The sequence below is a fragment of the Prionailurus bengalensis genome, chromosome C2, assembly GCF_016509475.1.
Source record: "Prionailurus bengalensis isolate Pbe53 chromosome C2, Fcat_Pben_1.1_paternal_pri, whole genome shotgun sequence".
NCBI classification, from domain to species: domain Eukaryota; kingdom Metazoa; phylum Chordata; class Mammalia; order Carnivora; family Felidae; genus Prionailurus; species Prionailurus bengalensis.
Window position 1 is genome coordinate 144,308,194 of NC_057350.1, and position 25,496 is coordinate 144,333,689.

A 25,496-nucleotide genomic window follows, 5' to 3' on the forward strand; every position below is an offset into this window, starting at 1 on the left:
CTCTTGCTTTCTGAGCATAGTTTGTAGTTTTAGCAAGAGAAGCTATGGAAAGAGCAACGTCTCCATTTTAGCAATTACTACCTTAGGAAAAACTCCTCTGTCTACAAATGGAGAAAATATGACAATGGTTACCAAAATCCCTTAAGAGAAAGATTAAAAAGTCCTTTAACTTAGTAAATTCCAATCCTCAGCAAGTTTCCTAATGGAAGGTTAAAAAAAAAAAAAGGCAAATATTAGTGAACATGTTCAGCCCAGTGGCGAATGAAATGGGAAAAAACCTAAATGCTGTTTCAAATAGGAAAGAACTTGCATGAGCCTCGGAAGAAACAGGCTCAATCAATAGATATGATGATGCAGTGAAATATTGCTTAAATATTAAAAAGTGATGGTGTAGATCAGGGATCAGGAAAGTTTTTCTGCAAAGCACCAATAGTAAATATTTTAGGCTTTGTGGGCCAGGTTGTATTTTTTGCAAATACCCAACTCTGACACTGTAGTTCAGAAGCAGCCAGAGAAAATACATAAATGAATGAGCGTGGCTGTGTTCCCATTACATTTTATTTACAAATTCAGGCAGTGGGCAGGATCTGGCTGTCAGGCTACAGCCTGAAGAAACCTGGTATAGATGAGGGTTTTCTTGACATGTAAATGTGCCACTTATATTGATAAGTGAAAAAAAAAACCTCTCAGGTTAGAAAATGTCCATTATCTTTAAAGAATAATAACAACAATGTATAAGCATTAAAAAAAAGCTTTAGGGGCGCCTGGGTGGCGCAGTCGGTTAAGCATCCGACTTCAGCCAGGTCACAATCTCGCAGTCCGTGAGTTCGAGCCCCACGTCAGGCTCCGGGCTGATGGCTCAGAGCCTGGAGCCTGTTTCCGATTCTGTGTCTCCCTCTCTCTCTGCCCCTCCCCCATTCATGCTCTGTCTCTCTCTGTCCCCCAAAAAATAAATAAACGTTGCAAAAAAAAAAAGCTTTAAATGGCAAGATTATAAGTGTTTTACTTTTTTTCTCTTTGTGTATACTTTTTATATTCCTTTTTTTTTTTCTTTCTGGGGGAAGAGGGATGTAAATCAGAAAAGGGTGTTCAAACCTAAAAATAAAAAGATAAAATCTTAGAGATACACTGTCCTGATATACAGATAACAGCAGCACTCTGAAAACCTTCCAGCTTTGGCAGCTGTCATCCAAATCAGAAGCTGAAAATGTCACCTTGTCACCAGACACAGCACCAAGCCAACACGCATTAATGGAACAAGCCCAACCCAAGCCATTTGTAATTCAAGTATGGTTTTTTTCAATACATGCTTCCAAATTCAGCCAGAAGGTTCTTCTCAAACTGTATTCTTCCATGAATTTGAAGTGGTGTGACATTGAACGAGTTTTATAACCTGCAGAGTAGAGCCCTAGGATGCCTCTCTCCGGGCTCATCCTGTAATAAAAGTCCATGATTCAGTGACTACATTGAGGGACCATTAGCTGTTCATGGGGAGCCGTTTCAGTCCTTGGATGCCTGTAAAATCTACAATGGTTATAATAGCTAGGACAATGAAACTTTGAGGTCAGATGTGGCCTGCTCAAAAAGTTGATGAATGTTTTGGGTTGTCTCCTACAGCCAGCTGAATCATGGTCATGGGATGTGGACAGTTCCACGCATGACCTCAGGTGAGCTCAAGTTAATGGCAGGTTAAACCGAAATGGCTGCACAGGAACTATAATTTAATCCCCTTGCTATTTAAGTTCGAAATAGAGTCCATTCCAGAGAGAAGAGATGAAATGTAATTTGTAGGGGGTTTGGGTTTAAGAGCATAGGCAAAGTTGTTTCAGGTGATGTTTATAGGAAACTTACCATTAAATTTTACTTAAAAAAATATGCCCCCTGGGGTACCTGGGTGGCTCAATTGGTTAAGTGTCCGACTTTGGCTCAGGTCAAGATCTAATGGTTCATGTGTTCGAGTCCCACATCAGGCTTTGTGCTGACAGCTCAGAGCCTGAAGCCTGCTTCAGATTCTATAACTCCCTCTCTCTCTGCCCCTCCCTGCTCATGCAGTGTCTCTCTCTGTCTTTCAGAAAATAAATAAACATTAAATTTTTTTTTTTTAAATATATGCCCCCAGCTCAACATATCTGAGGAACCAAAGCTCTGTACAGCTCCTGTCTGAGGCGATAGTGCCTGTGGCCTATAGGAATGCAGCAAAGGGAGGCATTTGGCTGGCAGGCAAGGAGGTAACCAATACATGAGCAGTCCTCATGTCCAGCAAGTTTCAGTTAAGGGCAAAGTGTTCATTTTGTGAAGAGCCGGAGTTCAGGGGTAGCAATGACAACCCTAATGCTTCCACCAGTCGCCATTAGCCCCTCTCCAATAGCAGCCTCCTCTTTAGGCCTCTTGGGGACCTCTAATGAGCTCTTTCCAAGGCAAGATTACTATGATCCACAGAGAATGGGCTTTCAACTCACCTCTGTCAAATGGCTTACCTTTTACCTGCTGTGTTCCTCCTTCACAGCAAACTTCCCTACAAACTAGGCTGTGAGCTCAAAAATGAACTTTATGAGGGTTTTCTCTGTCCATCTTATTTGCTTTAACAAAGAAATCAAGCCAGGGGTGCCTGGGTGGTTCAGTCGGTTAGGCGTCCGACTTTGGCTCAGGTTATGATCTCACAGTTTGTGGGTTTGAGCCCCATGTCAGGCTCTGTGCTGACAGCTCAGAGCCTAGAGCCTGCTTCGGATTCTGTGTCTCCCTCTCTCTCTGTCCCTCCCCCACTCACGCTCTGTCTCTCTCTGTTTCTCAAAAATAAACAAATGTGAAAAAAAATCAAGCCAAAAAACAGTAAAAGGGGAAGAAAATAATAAAGATGAAATGTGGGGTAGGGGGGGCCTCATCTCTAGTGGGATATCTTGGGCACTTTCCATTTTTTACCTGACTTGAGCTTTCGTAAGATTGTTGGCAATCTACACATGACATGCTATAAATGGGGCATGTAGGTTACTGGTTACAAAAAAAAAAAAAGCAATAATTAGGCATTGTGTGTGTGTGCGTAGGCATGTGTGCGTGTGTGTGTGTGCATGTGACTCTAAAGCCATGCTTATACAGGGGGACCTGGGTGGCGCCCGAGTTTGGCTCAGGTCATGATCCTCACAGGTTTGTGACTTTGAGCCCCACGTTGGGCTCTGTGCTGACAGCTTGGAGTTTGGAGTCTGGAGCCTGCTTCGGATTCTGTCTCTGTCTCTTTCTCTCCCACCATCTCCAGCTTGGGCTCTGTCCATCTGTCTCCAAAATAAATAAACATTAAAAAAAATTTTTAAGTGCATAATATACAGAGCATATTGGAAAACTGTGAGTTCAAAAAGAACAGTCGACAGTCTTAAAAATTCAAGTAATTGAAATGCTAACCTGAAGTTGGCTCTGTTTCCCTTAGGAAGAGACAAGGGAGACACCTCAAAAGCCATAAAACATGGATAAAGGGGAAACACACCAGGAAAGCCTCCATTGGCAAAGGCTTTAGCTTTTGACCCAATAAATGTCACTTATAAATAACTTACCAACATTATGCTTCTCTTTTCTATCTAAACTAAAACTTCTGTTCAAAACTTTGATTCAGGTTTTCATTCATTTAACATTCAACAAATACTTACTGAGTTTCTATATTCCATATTATTGACTCCCATTCATGAAATGTCTGCAGGTATATCACACAGAAACTTCTTAAAAGCACAGAAGCCCAGGCCCCACCCCAGGCCTACTGAATCAGGACCTACCTTTTAATAAGACCCACAGGTAATTAGTATGCATGTTAAAGTTTTAGAAGCATGGGGAACATTTGTTGTATGAATAAATAAAGGGATGGACAAGGAGCTGACTCACAAAAGCTTCTCAATCAGGATGAGCCAGCTTTGCTGTGTTTACAGAGGGAAAATTCCCCCAGTGCCATAAGTCACATGAACAGGCTTAGCACCAAGCACACTGGAAACTCTGATGCCTGGTACAGAATGGGCAGAGAAACAGGGAAAGTTGGCCCTCTGTAGGCTGAAGGGCTAAAGGATGGTACCCAAATATTATCCAAGTGGACATTGAAAACTTGGGCTTGATGTGAATGTCATTATCCAAGGGGTCACTCTGGTGTTTGGTGAGTAGCAGGCTCTGTGTGGGGTTTTAGGTGGTAAATATATTTGGGATTCCGGCAAACGGGTTGGGGTGGAAGGCCAGGCCAGGGCCTGGGTTACAGTCAGGCAGATAACTCCTAAAAGAGGGTTAGATGACAAGGCTGACAGAGGGCGTTAAGGGCTCTATCTGACACAAGTGACAGCCAGCAAGAACAATGCAAATCTCAGCAGCTACTGGTTGGGGAAGAGGTTTGGTGTGAATCTAAGCTTGCTGGTAACATACTGGCTGCCCCAGGCAGGATGGGACCAAGGCTCAGAAGGCCTAAACTTACAGGGTCACAAAGGTGCAAGCTAGGAGTACAGTTTGGGAAAAGGCTGAGGCGTGCTCTGGCCCAAAGGAGAAGAGTGGTGGAGAGAAACATGGGCAGCAGCACTGCATAGAAACCAACACACTCCTTTGGAGAACAAAAGAGCTGGGTATTATAGAGGAAATAACAGGTATTACAATAACAGAGCTGGAAACTGACCACAGGGAAGGATATGTCTATTTTTCCTTTTTCACCGTTCCTACTTTGTCTACTATTACCCAGTGAGCTTTCTGACAAATGAAACACAAGAGCTATGCAGACAATTGTTCCCCAGGCTTCCCAACTCACTTTAATTATATTTCTTCCCTGCTAAAGTCTTTTGCTTAAGAGATGGTTTATCTAGGTGCCTCTGAGCAAACTGAGATGATGGAGTAGTGAGGCAGGAAAAGTTTGGCCAGAAATCTCTGTCAATGGTCAGACACAAATGCCTCCTGCTAAGACTAAGCCAAGTTCATAAGCATCTACTTTTTGTCTGCCAAAAATCCAGCTCCTCATTTTCCTTAGATTCTTCATTTCCCTGCTATCACTCTTGGATAACTCCTCCTTCCCACTGTCAAATCACGGTGTTCCATGGTCTCTTCTCCTCCGGTCTCCACAGATGGGCATCTAGTTTCCCTAGTCACAGTGATCAGCTCAAGGTCAGGCACATGATCCAGGCCAAAGCCAATCAGCATATCCCATTATCCTCTCTTCTCTCAGCTTATGTACTGAACCTGTTGCCCAAATTGGTCTACTGAGACTTAATTCCACAATTTTTGTCGAACTGGTAAAGAAATCTTTCTGAAGGACTAGGAACTAGAAGGACATAATTTAGTGTTAGGGGAACCACTGTGGGAAGAGAACCTGTGTGGAAGTAAAATTGGGATGGAGGAGAACAAAACTCAGAAATGAGTGGCCAAAGGTGTCTGGGTAGCTTAGTCGGTTGAGCATCTGACTTGGGCTCAGGTCATGATTTCACTGCTTGTGAGTTCGAGCCCCGCGTCACACTCTGTGCTGACAGCTTGAAGGCTGGAGCCTGCTTTGGATTCCGTGTCTCCATCTCTCTCTGCTTCTTCCCTGCTCTTGCTCTCTCTTTCTCTCTCAAAAATTAATAAACATTAAAAAATTTTTTTTTTTAAATGAGCATCCTAGAGAGAGAGAAAGAGATTGAGAAAGAACAAAACAGAAGGTTTTGCTGATACATTCTGAGCCCTCGAATTTAGCAATGCCTAAAGCTTGTCCTATCCTGTATATTTCAATTAAATAAGCCAATAAGTTCCCTTTTACTCTTTGAACTAGTCGGTATTCTATCTCTTGTATTTAAGAGTTGAACAGGATGCTCAAGTATCAGCAGACCCTTCTGACACTGTCTCGCTGGAAAGGGTGTCTTCGGTGTTGGACATCCTTAAGGAGGCAGTGCTGGCTGGGGTGTTTTAAAAATAAGAAAACTTGTAAATTAGTCAGAAAGGCTATCCTTTAACCTCTGGGAAACTATAGGTTGATGAAACTATTTTATTTACTTGATGTTTCCATGATTCACACATTATGGAACTATTTCTCATATGATAGCACCTTTAATCCTTATGGGAATACAGTAAGAAAAGCACTATTATCTCACAACATTGAGGTTCACAGCAGTGAAGTCATTCACCTTGGGTCATACAGCCAGAATATCTCTTTCACTTCATCTCTGAAAGGAAAACCTTTGGTCTGTTGTCTTTTTCTTTTCTTTTCTTTTCTTTTTTTTTTTTTAACCCATTGACTTTTAAAGACTACCCATTGATTTTTGAGCCTTTTAATTAGCAAGTATTACTTGGGAAACTGACAACAAGTCAAGAGGTTACATGAGCATGATCATCAAAGCACTTTATAGAAAGTTGGGTCCCACTGAAAACATTAAAAAGTGGGTTGAAGGGGCTCCTGGGTGGCTCAGTCAGTTAAGCGTTCACCTTTGGCTCAGGTCATGATCTCGTGGTTTGTGAGTTCTAGTCCTGCATGGATTGGACAGCGCAGGGCCCGCTTCCAATCCTCTGTCCCTCCTTCTCTCTGCCCCTCCCTGTCTTGTATGCACAGGAGCACACTCTCTCTCTATCTCTCTCGAAAATAAATAAATATTTTAAAAAGTTGGGTTGGTCTGTGAGTATCCTGGGGTGGCTCAGGCTCCAGCAGTAGAACAATCATTGAAATGCTAGTGTGGTCTGCGTTTGTGCTTTTGTAAAGATTGAATAGATTTTTCCCCCCTATAACTACTTAAGGTATTCATCAGTAAGACATACAAAGCAGACACTAGGACCTAGAAGCAAAATGATACCATTAAATAAGGCATGTAGAGAATTTTTTAAATCTCATAAATTGAGTCATCTTATCTTGATGGTATAAACTAAGGGTTTTACTTGCTGAATTCTGGGATTCTAGGTTTTCTTGTTTTGTTTTGTTTTTTTACCACTAGCTATTGGCTTCTTCACTTCCCTGAACCTTGTTTGTTTGTTTGTTCATTTCTACAATAATAATAGTTATAACCTTTTGCACAGTGGCTGTTAACGATGAATAGACATCTGGAAAGTGCTTTGCACAGTGCCTGCTATGCAGTAACCACTCAACCCATCTCTCCTGCCCCAGTACGAAGCACAGACTGTGAATTTTGAGGTGAGGATTTTAGAATTCACTCTCAGAAACTTACTGCTCTTGATAAATCGAGCACCTCTTTAAACTGATCTGATTACTGTTAAGTGAACGAAAGACTTTCTGATTCAGATATTACTGGTCAACTTTTTATTGGTGTGTTTGGTTTTTTAATCCATGTAATTCCATAAAAAATTTTAAAATAGAAAGGCTAGCTAAAGATGAGGTCAGATTTTTGTTTTAAAGTTAGCAATTCAGCTCTATTGTTTCCGAGGAAAACAACAAAAACAAAAATCTATTGTGCTATAAATGCTCCTGAGGTTGCTATGGGGTCTACTGGATGAAGTGAGAAAACAAATAATATTTCCATGATACTTCATATCCCTTACAGTAAAAAATACACATTAAAAATGTTTTTTAAAAATTAGGAGAAAGTGAAACAGAAGACAAGCTTTAACATTAAATAATATCAACAGTATTGACTCTTCAAGTCATTGTGTTAGACTAAAATAGTTTCCTGTTAGACACAGTGTTAAACAGGGTCAGCATTTACCCAACTCAGTCCAAATCTACAATAGGAAAAAAGGGAAAAATAATGAAAGAGATGAGTAGATAATTGGAATCATGGCCAACATAATGCTTCAACTGACCACTGAAAATGCTAACCAACAGGAAAAGGATTGGGAAGATTCTGTCCGCCTTCTGGAGGGATTGGTGGGGTGGTGTGTGTGTGTGTGTGTGTGTGTGTGTGTGTGTGTGTGTGTCTGTGTGTCTGTGCACATGCAGACAGGAGGGGGAAGGACTGGTATAGGGAGTAGAAGGGGCCAGGAAAGCGTTCCTAGTGACAGTTCTCCTACTGAATCCTTCAGGAACCGGTAGTGAGTGGTCTTTTCCTCCTATCTGGTGCCCTGTGAGCAAGCAGACCGTGAAGAACCAGTATTTCACTATCACCCCCTGCCTTTCTGCACCACTGACTTTGGAAGACCCTTTCCAAACTGGAGCACCTGTTACCAAAATGCTAAGGATGCTACTGCTAACGCCTAACCACGCAAGTATGAGAGGAACAAAATGGGACATGACAACCTTTGAAGACTGTCATAACAATTTTTTTCCAATGAAAATAGTTCCTAATGTGTCACGGAGAAGAGGTGCTGATAAGCATTTCAACAGAGTAGTTACTTGTTATGTAATTCATGCTGAAAGCTACATGTTTGTCATCAGAATTCATTTTTTGGAAAGGCAGAAGATACGATCATCTAAGAGATTCACAGTGGGATTCATAAGCAGAACTTGAAAGCATTTTAAAAATAAATTACCAGATACCAAGATGCTCTTTACCTTGGTTGAGGTTATTTGAAAAAAAAAAAAAACCCAAATATTCTCAAAGCAAAACTGGTGAAGGACATAGAAGAAAACCATCCTTCTCTCTTAGAGACCAAATGAGAGTCAGCTAGCCTTTCTTTCTAGGCAGCGGTGGATTGCCCCTCTACCCGAGTTATTCTGTGTGTGGAAGACCTCTTACTCTCTGCCTAAGTTTCTCTCTACTTCCTGTGACTCCCTTTGTTGAAATTCTGACCTCATTTGATATACAATATAATAACAGAATTGCAGCGGCAGGGGTGAGAGCGTAGGTGACTCCCTAAGGATGGGAAGGAATGCCTCCAAGCCATTTTAGGAGGCCAGGGAGGTGCCACAGCACTGTAAATCTGTCCTGTCTTCAAGCTGCTAACCCGTGTCATCCTACTGGCAGCCAGAGTACCCACGGCCCCCCGTAGGGAGAGGAGGCCGGGAGAGTGCAGTCACCATGCCTAGTTTAATTCCTGCTTAGTGGGAATTCTACACTAGGACACATCACAGTAACACCAACCATATCCTTGGGCACATGTACCTTTGGGAGATTGTCAATCCATGCTCCTCATCACAGAAATATTAAGCTAGTTTTAATTTACCAAGCCATTTATATTCTGCCATTGCCTTGCGTGGTCTTCCCTAGAAGCCTATCCAGAGACATGGGATGGATTTATCAGGAAATGTTGCCGGGAAAACTGATGAGTGGGGAGGTGAAGCAGGGACCGGAAGGAAGCCAGGCTAGGATACTTTACCGGACACAGTGATGCGGAGGGGGACAGGCTCAGTTCTGCCAGAGAAACAGTGAGACAGCGAAGGGCATACCTCAGAGCTGTCGCAGGCGGGGGAGAGGGCGCTGGAGGATTCGTTCCCCTGAGCCTCTCTGTAAGTGGTTAAGGTCAGCTTCTGGAGAATGAAGTTCTGGATGTTACCAGTGCCAGGAGACAAAGCCGGCTCCCGCAACCACAGGACGGTTCCCACCAAAGAGACACAGACGCGGACTGTCGGGAGGAGAAAGTGCACAGGAGGCCACATGCACAGAAATCGTCCAGGGTCTGTGGGTCTGGGCTGACACAGGCTGACATGGCTCCGAGCGCTTACGTCTATTGTGGTGTTTAATTTTTACATCAAGCCTAGGCCCAATAAGCTTTGAAAGTGCAATCTACTGGTACTTCCCTTACATGGACGGGGAAGCTAAGCCTTCAAGAGGTTAAGTCCTTGCTCTGAAGTCATCCAAATAGAAAATCATGGAGCTAGCATTCAAACCCAACTGCTCAATCATGTTTACCTTTTGCCTCATGTGCAAATAAATTTAGGGAATTTGGGGCCTTAAGTGATTTGTTTCTTGATCCTTGAACAATTCACAATATGTGTACCTATATCCTCATCGTGAAAATTACAACTGTTTTCCTGCATTATATAAACAACATTTCTGCACGTACCAAAGATGGTTAAAACATCTGCAGCAACACTGCATTGGCTCAAGAGATAAAACCAGTACACGAGCAAAATGAATTCATGCCATTTTGGTCTTCGTATAGTATGGTAGCAAATTAAATCTGCATGATAGGGGCAGCTTCGTATAAAGCTTATATAAAGAGCAAAACAAATTATGTGCTCAATCTTGAGAAGAGGGATGGAATCTTAAAATTTGGGCGACATTTTCATTTCTTCATTGCTTATGATATATTAAGATCGCAGCTCGTAGCTATATCCAGCTATACTCTATAATTCGCTTCTTTAATTCCTGTTCTCTGCCATAGAAACATAATCACCAAGAACAATCAATTTGTTCCCATTTGGTAAAGAACTGAAATGAGAAAAGCAGATCGCCCCGCACAGAGTTTGAAGGATGTGGTGTTCCCGAAAGCCTCTCTGGCTTCTAGAAGAACAATTTCCATTCCTGCTTCTCATGCCAATGACTGAGGTTTGTGGGTCTGTTGGCTGGGTTAGATCTGGTCTTCAAATAGCCTGCTGGAAACATCTGAGTCCTGGGATGGGGACTGGAAATGTTCTGGAAGTCAGGTCCTATAGTCTGAGGTCATGTTCACTTCACATAATTCCTCTCCAGGTATGTTGATACTGTGATATTTCATATCCCGTGGCCCCAATTGTCCAGATCTCCCTATATCTGTGCCCTTTAGTATTGCGCTCCGTGGCAGACATACCCCTCAGGTGACCTCAGTGACCCATTTCCTTGTATAATCCCCTGCCTCTGAATGCAGGCTGTGTCTGTGACTTGTTTGTAATAACTAGAATCTGGGAAGGTGACAGGATGTCACTCTCCTAATTTGGTTCTGTTATAAAAACTCTCTTAGTTGACAACGGGGAGAGAAAGAGATCAACTCTGACCAGCAGAAACGAGCTGCCTTGATGTGAACTGTCTATGGGCAGGGCCGTGGGGCAGGGGACTTCAGGTGACCTCTAGTTGCTGAGGACTGCAGTCCTACAAATACAAGGAACTGAAGTCGGCCAATAATCAGATGATCTTGGAAGAGGATCCCAAGGTTTGAGTGACACCCAGCCCCCCTCCCACACTTTGATTCCAGCCTATGAGAGGACCCTGTTTAAAACATGCTCAAACTCCTGATCTACAGAAATTTCAAGACACAGAATTTCTTTGTTTCTAACTGCTAAGTTGATAGCAATTTTTTCCACGCCAATAAAAACCTGATGTACCTCCCCACGCTAATGTCAGATTTGCCCATGTGATCTGCTTTGGCCAATAGGATTTGGGAAAATCTGATGCAGGTAGAGTCTCGACAAGGGGGTCACTGCTTTCCACATTGGCTCTTGTTACTGCCACAAAACACATCTGGACTAGGTTGCCAGGAGGGTGAGAGACACATGGAGGAGAGCTGACCTTTCCCACTGGGTCCATCGGGACCATCCAGAACCAGGCAACCAGTCTGCTGACCAGGCAGGCACGAGGGAGCCCAGCAGAAGTCAGCCAAGCCCAGCTCAGATCAGCAGAATACCCAGCTGACCTACAGACTCACGAGAAATAATAAATGTTGTCATTTTAAGGCACTAAGTTTTGAAGTACTCACTATTCAACATGGGGGACAGCACATAGTTGCCACCAACTAAAGCTGCGGAACATATTTGAGCATAAACGTATATACGATCACCTTTTTGGAACTTTTTTTTTTTAATCAAAAGGCTTCTAAGCATAAAGGAGAGATTTAGGAGAGCTGGTGAGGGAAAAGCAATGACCATTTGCTATAAACCCTTGACAAAAGAGAGATTCTTTTTCCATAAGATTGAAAATTCATTTTTAATTTTCTTTAGCGTCTTACAGAGCATATTTAAGCAATAGCAAAATAAAGGCCACTCGCATCTTTTATATAAATCTTTCATAGAGGCATGGCATTTCTCTTCTCTTCCAGGGCCCCCAACTTCGTTACTTCAGAGTCTCAGTACACTCACACCAGAGGTTTTGTTGGAGTTTGGGGAGGACGGAATCATGTGCAGAGAAAGAAGTCCATCATCCTTCTGCCTTCCCTACCACGTACCACCACAGAACTCCGAACATTCCCTCTAACAACGCGGGCTCCCTGCAGGTAATCTTCTAACAGTCTTCTCTTCTGGTAGGAATGGGAGTGGAGGTAGGTAGGGCCAGACAGCAGAGAGGCCTGTGGGTGGGACTGGAACAGAAAAGGACCTGCTCCTAGAAGCTAAGGGGGAAAAAAGCAAATGAAAGGTACTTTCCCATTCTGTGGGCACTGAGGACCTGTGGTGGTCCAGAACACGGAGGCTCCGGGCAACATTAGGGGCTGTACTTTTTCTCAGAGGACAGCTCTGTCCTTTTTGATCGCCACAGACTCACCACTGGGAACAACAGAATACAGGAAGCATCGTAACTCAGTTTTGATCCACTAAATGTCAGTACACAGAATGCACTTAAAAGATGGTCCTTTGGAGTGATTTTTGTTTCCCATTTTGGAAGAGCAACACGATGGCATCTTTCTGTATCCTGATTATCAACTGGTTTGTTTGCAAACAACTGAAATACCTTGAAATGCTTCTTTCTGATCTAGCCAAGTGTAAATGTATTCAAGTCTGCCTGCATTTATCTATAGAACATCCACACATATTTCTGGTAAAATTTATTTTGTCAAACGAAACAGGCCTAAGGCCATGGATGAAAGATGGGGAAGCAAACGTGGTACCAGTGGCAGAGGGCAGAACCACAAGACAAAACTGTGTCCCTGAGGAGCCTAATGTCTTCAGAATGCTTCACAGGGACCCTGTCCTAAGGTCTGGACCAACACGTTACTAGGGAGCCTTAGGGGCCCATGTGCTACTCGCTGGGGTTTTCAGCTCACAGGTGACAGTGATCAGTCGATCAGTAACTGCACGTGGGGGAAGACACCTGATCCAGGAGACTCAGAGGCAGGAATCAGTGAAGCATCGGGAACTGCCTGGCCTCCTGCCAACCGCCCACCATCCTGTGACTGGGCTGCTGGTAGATGCCGGGCTCTGGGACACCCCTTGCCTTCCACTTGCCCTGTGACTTCTCAGTTTTTATTTGTAGATTGTCCTACCTCTTTGAAAGAGTCATCTTTTATCCTTAACAAGTTAGGACTTCACTTCTGAGTACTTCTATTTATATGCCTCCCTCAATGCTATGTGGGGTTCATACAAATACTTCACACATTCCTTCTTGATATAAGGTATCCTTAAACCAGCTCCAGTACCTTCCAAATTTACTGAAGTATGAGGTAAACATACTTGTATGAAGGGCAAGGAAAGCTAAAATTTAATAGCCATTCGTAAGCATTCTATTTCTTTCCAGAATTCTGACTCAAGTGGTGCTTGAAACGTAGAACTGAATCACGGATTAAGAATATTATTTTCTAAGTGACCTCTGCAGTCTGACTTACAGGTGCTAAGGCCTTAAAGCTTTGGTTCCTCTTGGTTTGTTATTCTAGTCCAAACCTCTCTCCGCTTGTTTTATGGAACCAGTTCATGACATGTTTGCAGAAACGTCAGCTCATTTTTCATTTGTGAGCTCACCAGATCAATTCCAAGCATCTGTCCAGACTTGCTGATTACCTGGTTTTCTATAAACAACAAAACTTCTATCTCTGTTCAGAGGAAACAAAGGGAAGCTACCTCCAAATGACAGCCTTTAAACAGTCACATATTAGCTGTAATGAATGCACTTCTGCTACCTCTAAATACAATTCCTGGGTACAGAGCAGAGCTTCATAGTATGAAATGGGAAAAAGAGGCCACTTGCTACAGGTTGAGGAATAATATTCAAGCTTCAATTGAGAAGAGAGTTCACTTTTAGGATAAAAATCAATGAATTTTTAAATTTAAAAATCGGTTCATTACTACATATATGTAGTAAAAAAGAAAAAATCAAACATAGCTCACATCCCAACAATGCTGTTACACTCCTAGGGTGTGTGATCTTCATTTTGAAAACAACTGTTGCCCATGGACCCAGAGGACATGTAAATTTGCAATATCCATCAGTCACTCCGTCAAAATCATAAAATCCTTCCTGTCCCTGTTGCAGATCTCAAAGCAACATCACGGCAGGAATGTAATCAAGCATAACAGTCATATTTACAATATGCAATTTAACTGCAATGACACACATAAGAACCTCTTTATCGCAAAGTTTCCCTGAGACATTTGTGTCTTCCTATCAATATGAAAAATAGCGTCTAAGGGTAAGCAGCACACTTCAGTGGGAAAAATAATCTATCCCAAACCCTGTTCATTTCCATCAAAGGATACTATCTGGAAGATATAAAGGTACATAGAATATGCTTATTATCACATGTAGTTGTTGAACATGAAGAATTTCATGTTTTGATGGAATTTCACCCCCAAGAGACAAGGTCAGTACATGATAGCTGCATCTCCGCAGTGCTGAAGACGTGCTTCACCCTGATTCCTTTGCATTGCCTCTCCAGCTGATTTCTGTATTGTGAATACACACCATAGAAAAAGTGAAAGGCAAACAATAAAAGTACCTTACAAAGAAGTATTTCCCACCTTCCAATAGAAGCCGAAGCCATTTCTAAAGGAATCCAACATATTTACTGCACGTGGTCCCTCGTCATTCCAAAGAAGAGAGAGAAATAGCAATAAAAATATTTTGCGATTCAGCAAATCAACCAGAGGGATGTGGATTCTATGCATATTAATACTGACGGAATTGACTACACATTATTGCCCTCACACATCTTAGATATGAGTGGTGAAAAACTGATGCTATTGCTCGAATTGCATGTAATCAACTGGTCCTGTATTTGTTTTTGATCATCAAAATTCATGGTATTTAATAAGTCATAGATGGTACCTCTAAGAAGACCTTGACTCCCACTCAGTTCCATCATTTGGGTTAACTTCATAACAGCATTTCTTAATTAGGGTCTGCTTTAGAATGCCCACGCTGTGCACCCTGCCCGGTGTCACACAAGTGTCCACATTATACCCAAACAGCCTTTCTCTAGCAAGTTCCTGAAATTCGCCCATGAGCACTGGGTCCACTGTCCACGTTACTATTCCTTAGGGACCTCCAATTACATATCAAATATCTGGAAGAAGACAAGGTTAACAACCGGCAAGCACATGTGACTGCTGCAGTCACTTCCCTGAAAATGGAACATTCTGCTTTTAAAAAGCAAATTCAGGTTTCAAGTGCACACGTGCAGAGTTGGTAGATCAAAACACAATTAACTGAGGCATGTGTGTATCCAAAGTGATCTGAAAAGTCTGATTCAGATTCTGTCCTATACAAATATTCAGTGACAGAGAGTTAGATGGGGATTTCATTGCACAACAAATAATTAACAATTATATACAAGAGAAAAAGAAAAAATTTAAATGTAATCAAGAAAAAACTATGAGGCCGATTACACTCAACAACTTCTTTGCACTACAACGCAGTTCAGAGTGAAAACAAAATGATCATTCTTGTTCTTTTGTGACGACAGGGGACTCCTGGTTGGAGAGTTAGAAAGTGAGAGCTTTTGAAAAGGTAACATCACGGTTGGGATGAGACTCCATACCCAAAAGGGATCCCTTCCCAGTGCCTAACTTTCTCTCGGAGGCCTGCCCTTGCACCGGGAGAATGTGGATCCAGTGACTGGTAGTTTAAGGAGGGAATCAAATAAAACACATTCATGACTTTGGCAAAAGAGTGCATCTGTCAGCATAGAGGTGACAGGCCTAAAGCTGCTGTTGAACAGGACATCCGTGTGTTTACCTTTGTTAATCCGTACTGGCTTCTAGAATAATAAATGCCATTTCTATGGTCTAAAAGAAATAGATGGAAACATTTTGCTCCCTTTCTGGTCAATAAGGGCAACTGTATGCATTTGAAAACACCTTTAAATAAATCATTTCTTTTTTTTTTCTTTTTTATTTTTTTTACTAAGGTGTGACCTCTGACTACTCTTCTCTTCTAAATGTTGTTGAGCATATATTATCATTTGAGAAAGAACTTTATTGTTCAAACTTTCACCCACAGCTTGGTTTCTTTCCAGGTGTTGGCTTCTATCACAATTACAATTTATGCCCCTGTAGGCCTGTGCCTCCTACACAGTGAGGAAAGGTGCCCATTCCATACAGGAACAGATATAAAAAATAATAGTGCAAGTTCAAATTCAGTTGGGATGGAAATAAAATTTTACCTGGGTAAGTCACCAAAATCATAGCATTTTAATTCTACACATAAATTTCACATATGGATGGAATTGGTTTGAAGGCTGAAACTGACATTTTTCATTACTGTAATTGCATCTGTTATTTAAAATTACAGTGTATTTGTAATCATTAATTTGGCTTAAAGACAAAGATTCGTTGGCAATTTTCAAAGGCATTAGTTAAAGGACATTTGGATATCTTTTAAGTTTTGGATGTACAAATTGTAAAAATAGTATGGATTCACATTACGAGATTTTCCATACTATACAAAAGGTTCTTAGGTTTCAGTCACTGTAAAATATATTGAACTAAATCCTGTTCAATGATGCTAAAAATATATCAGTGTAAATAAAGATACTAGAACTCAGTGAGAAGTAAATAAAAAGCAGAATTCCAGCTTTCAGATGACTAATTACATAGAATTAGAATGCCTTTTAAGCAGTTAGAAGTGCAGTCTGACTTGGCACTAAGGGCACGTCTTGGTGATCCACCAGTGAACAGAAGCCAGTTGAAGAGATTTTAGCCCAATAAGAATCTAGAGAATTTTCATCGTAAAGTCTCCCTACAAAGGAACGAAACACTATCTGGCGTTCTGATTTCTTATGTTTTTAGGGATGTCTCGGTGAATAAAGAAGGGACTTATATTTCATTACATAGCGTATTTTCATTTCAAATTCTCAAATAATAAAAACTGTAAAACAATGGGGCTAATTTTAGTAAGAAGGGAATTAGAATAAGGAATATTGCATCTCTTTCATAGATTCCATGAAGTCTTCAAAGTGCTCTAAAAACACTATAAGTTTGATTAGCAGCAAAGCATTAGCCTAATCAAAACCTCTCCTCCCTCCCCCCTTCTATATGTATATAGACATTGTACAGCAATATATTCTATTAGTGTAGCTTACATCCGACAATTTGACAGTTATTCCCAGAGGCTGTGCAAGGTTACAAATACTGTCCACTGTCTTCAGACCACTAGCACCCAAGTGGTTAAGAGAGAACCAATCCTTTCCTTAAAACAACAACAAAAACAACAATAAAATTCAATCACCTATTTTGAATTTCTTTGAAAGTAAAAAAAAAATGGGGGAATACAGTGAATCACCCAATATATTATTACTCTGGGGCCTGTAATTTTCTCTCTCTAAAACTATTTTTATACATGGAAGGCTAGATGCCTTTAAACGTAGTTTCGGCAACTCTAAATATAAAATATTCCGTTGAAAAATATGACTTTGTGTGTGTGTGTGTGTTTGTTTTGTTTTCTCTTGTTTTTTAATGTGGAGGAAAAGTTCTGTGCGGAGCGAGTTTTCTTCCCACAGATGAATTTTGCAGCATTTTCTCCCAGCAGCACGCCGAGAGCCCTGTCCTCTCGTGCCTGCTGGATGCGAGGAGCAGAGCCTTCCCACACTGCTGCGGCCACGTAACCTAGCACAGGACCTCCAGAAAGAGGCCTTGCAGGTGCCATGGCAGCTCGGTCTTTTCTTTTCCACACCCTTCCAGCAGCTCCCAATCCCTGGGCATCTGGTTGAGCTGAAGTCCAGAACCTGAGCTTCACTAGGAAAACCAAGTCTGTTCAAAATGCAGAGTTTTCATCTTTTGGTTGGGTGATTCTTGGTCCCCCATGGATAGGAGTGATATCTAGAAGATTCAAAAGTGCAAAGAGTTTGCTGTAGTCACACATATTTGATTTCACACATTCAATTTCAAAAGCAGTAGCTCAGGTGTGTGTGTGTGTGTGTGTGTGTGTGTGTGTATAAATCACCGTGAAGAAAAGATGATTCTAAAACAAAATAGGATGGGGGATTTCTAGAAAGTCACCTTTTTGCTGAAGTTCAGTGCTAACTGGATCTTTCTCAAATTATAAACTCAATTAGAAATGATAGCCCTTGAGAGAAGAAAATAAACACCCAAAGTAGCTTGTGCTTTTAAACATCTAATTTACATGTTACCGGTTCATTGGGGGAAAAAGCAATGCAAAGCACAGATTTTTTTTATCTTGCAAATTTTACTTCTCAATACAGATTGCATTGTTAAAAATGGTGATATGTGCCCCTAAGTATATAAGGATGATATGCTTGCCATTTATTCACTCACAGGATTCAAGCAATTTTACTGTCACAAACACCAATGATAATATTAAGTCATGCTAAGCTGTCTCCTTCTGGTAAGTAAGCTAAATGTTTATGAATGTAAAATATAATTAATCATACATCCTGCAAATGATGAAGAATACAGTGTGCTTCAGGCTGGCCAAGCCTGTTTTGACCTCGTTTCATTTTCTTTATACTACTTTCTTCCTCTCAACTCATTCTACTTCCTCTTCCTGGAAGCCCAGAAATGAAGGATTCCCCATTTTGCTGAGGGCTCCTTGCTGCTATGTCTCTTTCTGTTACTATTTCCTTTCCCTACCACAGCATTTTGTGCCCAAGACGGTCTTCCTAACCAACTGTCCAAGCAGTCTCCCCTTTATTTAAACAGTTGCAGAAACTGTCCCTAGAGAGAGCTAAGAGATGGATTATGGCTTCATCCTGAGGCTGTCCATCTGATAATGGTATCTCTCTATCCCTGACTAAATGGTCACTCTATGGCCGAAGCTAAAAGCATGCTATATCTTGGCTTCATGCTTTCACTGCTGACGTAAGTTTGAACTGACTGTCTGAAGTTGTAAACTTCGGTAATACAGAAACTATGTATGCACTTCTCGGTGTGGTGCTTGACCAAGATCACTAGTAACATTCTGCAATGATGATGACAATGGCAATGAGAGCAACAGCAGATCTGGGCAGGTGCTGGTGACTTTCGGGGAGTTAAAGCAATGTTTCCCACTTCCAACCACATGTGAAAGATTGAAGAAACACTGGGCTAAACAAGGCCAACAGATTTCTTCCTTACAGCACATCTCAGACTCTGTGATATGGTAACGTGTGTCACCATCCTCTGAAAATGGAAAACTGTCCTTTCACAGTTTCCCAGATATGTTTGATCACAAAATTTTATTTTTCAGGGAACATCTATTAGCATCTGTGAGAATATTGGCTAGTCTATGGAACCAATTAAGGGAATACACTCCAGTGACTCTAAATACTAGTGCAAAATAAATAGATAAATACATACATACATACTAGTACATGTCCAGTGATATTTAGCATCCTCCATCCTCTGACTACAGAAAAATCATCACTGACATGGCTGATTTGATTCATATTTGGAATTATGTGTGTTTCCAGCTTGTGAACTATTAAGTGGAAGCTGACTTTCTGGGTAATTAATTTGGAACACCCATAAACAAGTAGTTTAGGCACAACCAGGGGTTCTTTTTACTAGTAAACTGTGAGGAGTCTTCCCTCAAGGTATACTCTATCATTGTTATTAGAAGATGAAAAGGGAATATCATGGCTGTAAGAATTTTTAAATGGCTGCTTCATTTTACTTTGGAGCATTTTAAGAATATTTTACGTATGTCCTATCCAACGTATGTTGCTTGAACTTGACCATTTAAGTCATGTCTCCATAGTCTATTCACTATTCTGAATAAAACTGTAAATAATTTTTGGTCTTTGTTACTAGGCATCTCGTCATCTATTCATCGTAATAACAAAATGTGCGATGTCTTTTAATATAGGAGTGCATCTTTGAAAGTAGAAATAATGTTTGAATTTTTTAAAACTTAGTGACAGAACTTAAAAAGGATAAAAGCGAATTTAAAAATAAGACTACGACTAAATTTTCTAGGGAAAAATAAGAGCTCTTGTAAGAGCTTCCCAACTTCCTTACACACCTGGTTTTTCATTGACATTTAGTTTATTTTCTGCCAAAGTATGAAGCCATTCATGGCCCGTGATCCTGAGTCTCTGAGAATATGTAGATAAATCATGACAAAAATGACTTTTGCCCCCACTCTAAGCCAAAGGCACTTAAAATAATAAGGGGCTAAGAGTCAAGAACAAAGACACTCATTCTATTCATGGAAAGTTGGATGTACTCGACCCAAATTGAAAACGAAAATTCAAAATCTCTCCAAGGAAGGTGGGAGAAGAGTGATTATGAAGATGGTGATTTCTATTAATAATATACCTTTGGAAAATGAGAATTACTCATCATTTCTCTGTAGTTATAAATCACAACAGAACTAAATCTACAAAGGTTGTATTTTGGAAATATGTTATCAAGCCAAAAGAACAAGCAGTTGAATAAACTTAACTGTGCGATTCATACGAACAACTTGTTGTAATAGGAAAACTAAAAACAAAACAAAACAAAAAGCTGGAGACTGAAATAACCTCAAAAAAGAATCTGATTTCCATATAATAACCTTCGCAGAATGCTCTTGAGGCCTCGTTCTCATACCATGGCTGATACCTTTGGAGATGACTTCTGGAATGATTGATTGATTTTAATATGAAATTTATTGTCAAATTGGTTTCCATACAACACCCAGGGCTCATCCCAATAGTGGAATGATTTACATAGTGGTCACAAGATAGCTTCACCAGCTGGAAAGGAAGGCAGCTCCTTCAGGCATAAAAGGCCACTTTGAGAGAACAAACTAAAACAACTTGGAGCCACGCAGAATGTGGATGTGGCTGCTTACGATCAATGTGATGGTCTGTTAGGAGGGGCTCCTTAGAAAAGTCAAGAGGCAACTCGGATGGCAGACACGGTGAGTGCCCACCTCCCCTCATCCACGCCACTTCACGGCGTGCCGGCCTACTTTCCAGCTGCCTGCACCTGCGTTTCTTTTCCTGAAGATTTCTCTGGCCTCTGGAGTCTGCTCTGTCCACCTTTACAGAACGCCAGGAATGCCAGGGAACTAACATTCTCTGGGCAAAGGCCGCAAACAATGACGGATGGAAACTGGACGACAAATACCCGGGTTGCCTCAGCCCTTGAGTGGGATAACTGAGGTACATGTTCAGTACCAACTCTCAGATTTCCCCAGCGGGATCAAGCCCCCATCAGCCACAAGGGTAAATTGCCTCAAAATGAAACCTTTATTGAATTATTTCTTCACTCCCCTACCAGCATTTCCTGGAACTGCCTCTCAAGTAAACTAACTGTAGTCAAACCTTTGTGCCCAACACTGTGCCCAACGGTAAATGGCAGGAATCAGAACAGGACAAAAGTCAGAAAATAGTATATTTTTTAAAGCACCAATAGTGGTTATATTAGAAGATAATACATAGCTCCAGTAAACTGAGGTTTCTCACTTATGGTGATCAAGAGGCAATATATAACAACAAATTCCTTTCCCACCCAACATATCTTAAATTCACCAGAAGTGATTCTTTGTTTAGTTGTATTCTCTCCCTCCCTCGCCCCTGCATTCTATACAAATGATGGGTAGATTTCAGTGATGGAAATCTGAGTTTACAGCTCTACTAGAATGGAACAAATGTTTAGTTAAAAAAAAAAAGCTTAGAAATGCCTTTCCATTTCATTATGTTTCTTATTTTTTAGGAGAGTAAATTACCACTAAGCTATCACCCTTTCTTTTCAACACAGAAACAGCAGCTGCTTCCATACAAAAGATGGGCAACATATACTCTCCCCATGGTTGTATCTATCTAAGCCAAGAGATTTTATAGAAGTATTTAAAATGAAAGTTGAAAAAAAAAATCTCTGGAATCCAGGATAGAGAAATCAGATCTAACACCCAATGATCTCAACTGTCACATTCGAAAGAAAATTCCAGATCTCACCTGTTAGATTTAAAGTTGTAATAGCCACTTTCTTCTAGGACTTCTTCAATCACAGTCTGGAGTTGAAAAAAAAAAAAATCAGGTTAGTATTGAATTAAAAGCAACAAAATAAAATTGTTCAAAGGCACTGCAAAAACTTCACCTGCATCTGTTCATACGTTATTCCCTCCTCCAAATCAAAGCTGGTGCACAGACCTGAAATAGATAGATTATGGAAAGTCTGAACTCCGGTTCGTATTTTCTTGATTAGACTTTATTGGCGATTACAACTCAACTGTAGTGAAAACAGGGTGAATTTAGACATGAGGAAGAGGAGTACTTATAAGCACATTCCAAATTGTCTTGCTTCGAATATTCAAACTCTTTGTTTCTCTTCCTTTAATAACTGGCTGCTTTTGGGGCGACCATCACAAAATAATACGCAAATAGTACACAAAGGTATAGGGGCATCTCACAGGGTATAAATCGGGTAATTTAGTTAGAGGGGTGGGTGTGTGTGCACACTAAGGACAGGTGAGGAGTATTCCAAACGCGAACTACTTGATTGGTGAGTGTTCCGATCAAGAAATTCTCCTTAATCTACAAGCAAGACCAGTAAATATGTGCTAAAAAGAAAATGAATTCTTAGAGGGAGGCAGAAATAGACAGTGAGAGACAAGGAATACCTGGCCCTTTCCTATGACTGCCTAAAGGGAAATAGAATACATTTAGTGCCAGAAGGCAAGACTTTCTTGGATGTCTGTTCTAAGGATGATCTACCAGCACCTCACCCAACTGAGAGCCACCCGAGGCAACGCTGACCAGCTTCCACTGCAATCAATCAGCACTGGTGTGCTGGGAGGCGCGGGAGCTCCCCTCCACTTAGGGGAGACAAGAGGTGCTGGGTTGACTTTGAGGGGAAGTGTGGGGCTGAGTCCTGGCAGGTCGTCTTCAATGCTCTGCATCCAGGGGTTCCCAAAGTGCCCGCAGGCTCTGCTGTCTGAGCTGGTGGCCAGCCTGCTGGGACGGGACTCGTCTGCTCCACCTTGGGGTGGCATGTCAAGCTGCCGCAGGCCGCCCTGGGGATTTGCACCAGAACTCTCCTTTTCATCAGAGTTGCCGCTGTAAGAAGTCTGGCCCGCAGACTGACTGGCCTGCCCTGGGGGCACTTTTAAAAGCAAAAGACTTTCAACAACAGTTTATCTTGAGCTTATGGGTTTCTCAGGGAGTATTCTAAATGTAATTCTGCCTATGGGTTCGCTTCATCCCAGGGGTCCAAGACTTAAGGAAAGTTTGAGAATTCATATATGAGATGATTTGCCTAAATCGAGGAGTGAGGGCAGAGTGAGTCTCCCTCCCTTTAGCCATAATTCCTATCTACTTCAGAACTCAGTGATGTAACTCTAGTTTATAGGGACTTCAAACTTATTTAGGAACTCTAAAACCTCAGAGTAGCTTGAAAACCTCTTCTGAGAGTTCCATTATCATGAGAAGAATTACATTACGCTGAGCCCCTGCTAATGGCCAAGCACTTTTTATATGTTTACACTGGCCCTCACCATCACCCTAAAGTGCAAGTACCATTTTACCCCCATTTTACAGGCAAGAAAACCGGGGCTCAAGGGGTCGAATAATTTGCCCAAGGTCAACTACTAAATGGTTAAGCTGAGATTCAAATATAGGTATCCAGGTTTTGAGAATCCACACCTTTCGACCCTAGGCTATGTGGCCTCCCTATGTGAGATGTATGCAAAAAAGAAAAAAAAATTAAATATGTCTAATGTGGATTCTGCAGGTAAGTTTCAAATTTTCTCCATTTTAAATATCCAAACTCTTCACTTCTGCTTTTGGGCATTTGATTTTCCATCATCAGCTAGCAAGGAGAAATAAAAGGAAATACAATTCACCCACACAGATTCTGCTGTTTGTTTATGGCATTAATAAATGATCAAGGAAGCTGCCACAGCAGGGTACAATAAATCTCAGGGAATTTCTATATTCCTACTGTATATCCTTTCCAACTATTGCCATAGATAATCAAAATAAGCTCTATCTTTCTTTTAAATTGAAGATAATCTTTTAAGGGTAAGCTGTTGATCCAAATAATAGATTTCTTTGTGAAAGCCAGATTTCCGGTGTTGCAGGCCATTACCTGTTGGGTCATCTGGGGACAGGCTGTTTCCACTTGATGAATGACGTAATAAATGGTAATCCACTGTGAAAAAGTTGGGCTCGATTGGTTCTGGAGATCCCTGAGATAACTGGAACAGAAAAGGCAAAGCCACATGTTATTCTGCACTCAGAAGCAAATGATAGGAGATCACTTTCCCTACGTCTCCACAAGGAGAATTTAGTGCTGTGGTTTTCAATCCCTTGTAAATAGATAAAGGCACATCATCCTTTCAAAAGAACTTGTAAATTAGAGGCAGGCAAATTATAGCAGAAGCAAGGTAGACAATTCCCTGGTCACATGAAAAAGTAAAAACAACTCTGCACTTTTTAGTTTTATGAGAGCAAGATAAAAACGGATAGCAAAATAATGGCATGGACTTGGAACATCAAAAGGTTATTTGTATCAGGCCTATGAGGAATAACCTCCAGTTATTCAGCAGAACAATATGTTTAGCCCACATCATCATTGTTTTTCATGTATCTGCTTTGAACAATGCCTTCTTGCTTGATCAACACAACCAAGTTTCTTAACACATTTTGCTAAATTATTGTTGCTTAATTTTAATCTCCAAATATGAATCCCCTACACTCTAAAGGAGAGAGTTATTCACTAAACGACAGAATTTATTAAGGTTCCAATTATTTAATGGTCTTCTATAAAGCTGAATTTTTTAAGCAGAATTTTAGGCTATAAATATTTCTCAACCTCCTTTCACCTTTAATTCCAACCAGCACTTGGGCTGGCCAAGTTTTCATGCCTGTGTTAATGTAACATATTAAAATGCCAATTCTTATTAATAAACCAGAAACAAATGGCACAATTTAGACTATGCAATAGTAGTTGCCTTGGATTCACATGCTCTGCTCAGGAATTAAAATACACCATTGTTCAATCACTTGAGAAAACTTGCAGTATTCATTAAAATTCAACAACTATGCCTACCCTGTGACCCAGCAATCACACTCTTAGGTATGAACACAAGAGAAATGAAGGACTTCTGTCCACCAAAAGAGGTACACAAGAATGTTCATAGCACCTTTATTCATAATAACCCCAAACTGGAAAAACCCCAAATGTCTACAGACAGAAGGATGGGTAGATATATTGTGGTGTGCTTATCCAATGGGATTCTGCAAAGCACAAAAAAGAACAAACTATAGATACAAACCGTAACAGGAACAAGCATTGAGCAAAAGAAGCAAAAAGAAAACACAACGTATGACCTCTCGTATATGCATGTTCACAATCTGGCAAAGCTAACCAATGGTGATGAAGGTTAAGATAACAATTACATTGTGGCAGGGGATTTGACCAGGAAAAGGCAAGCAGGAACCTTCTTCAGCACAGGAAATGTTCTACATAGTGATGAGGGTGGTGGTCACATGGGTGAATGTGTAGGTAAAAGTTCATGGAGCTGGCCAGGTACCTCACTGTAGGCATTGTGCACTTTGTACCCTAATGAAAAACATTTCATATGAGCAACTGATAATTATTCCATCTAGGTACTTTGGACACTATTAGTACAAATCATTTTTGTGTTTTCTAGTCTCCA

At 41.0% G+C, this 25,496-nt stretch overlaps 1 protein-coding gene across 5 annotated transcripts in view; it reads right to left on the minus strand.

Annotated features, from left to right (window-relative positions):
• Window positions 1-11,677: 11,677 nt before the first annotated feature.
• Window positions 11,678-25,496, minus strand: part of NEK10 (NIMA related kinase 10) — a 231,100-nt gene continuing 217,281 nt past the window's right edge. For all 5 annotated transcript variants that reach the window (XM_043595557.1, XM_043595555.1, XM_043595558.1 and 2 more), the window contains 4 exons: window positions 23,924-24,032; window positions 21,935-21,987; window positions 21,793-21,848; window positions 11,678-17,731 (listed from right to left, as the gene is read on the minus strand). In XM_043595557.1, coding sequence (XP_043451492.1) covers window positions 17,683-17,731; window positions 21,793-21,848; window positions 21,935-21,987; window positions 23,924-24,032 — 267 coding nt within the window. In that variant the 3' untranslated portion in view covers window positions 11,678-17,682. The remainder of the gene's footprint in view (window positions 17,732-21,792; window positions 21,849-21,934; window positions 21,988-23,923; window positions 24,033-25,496) is intronic.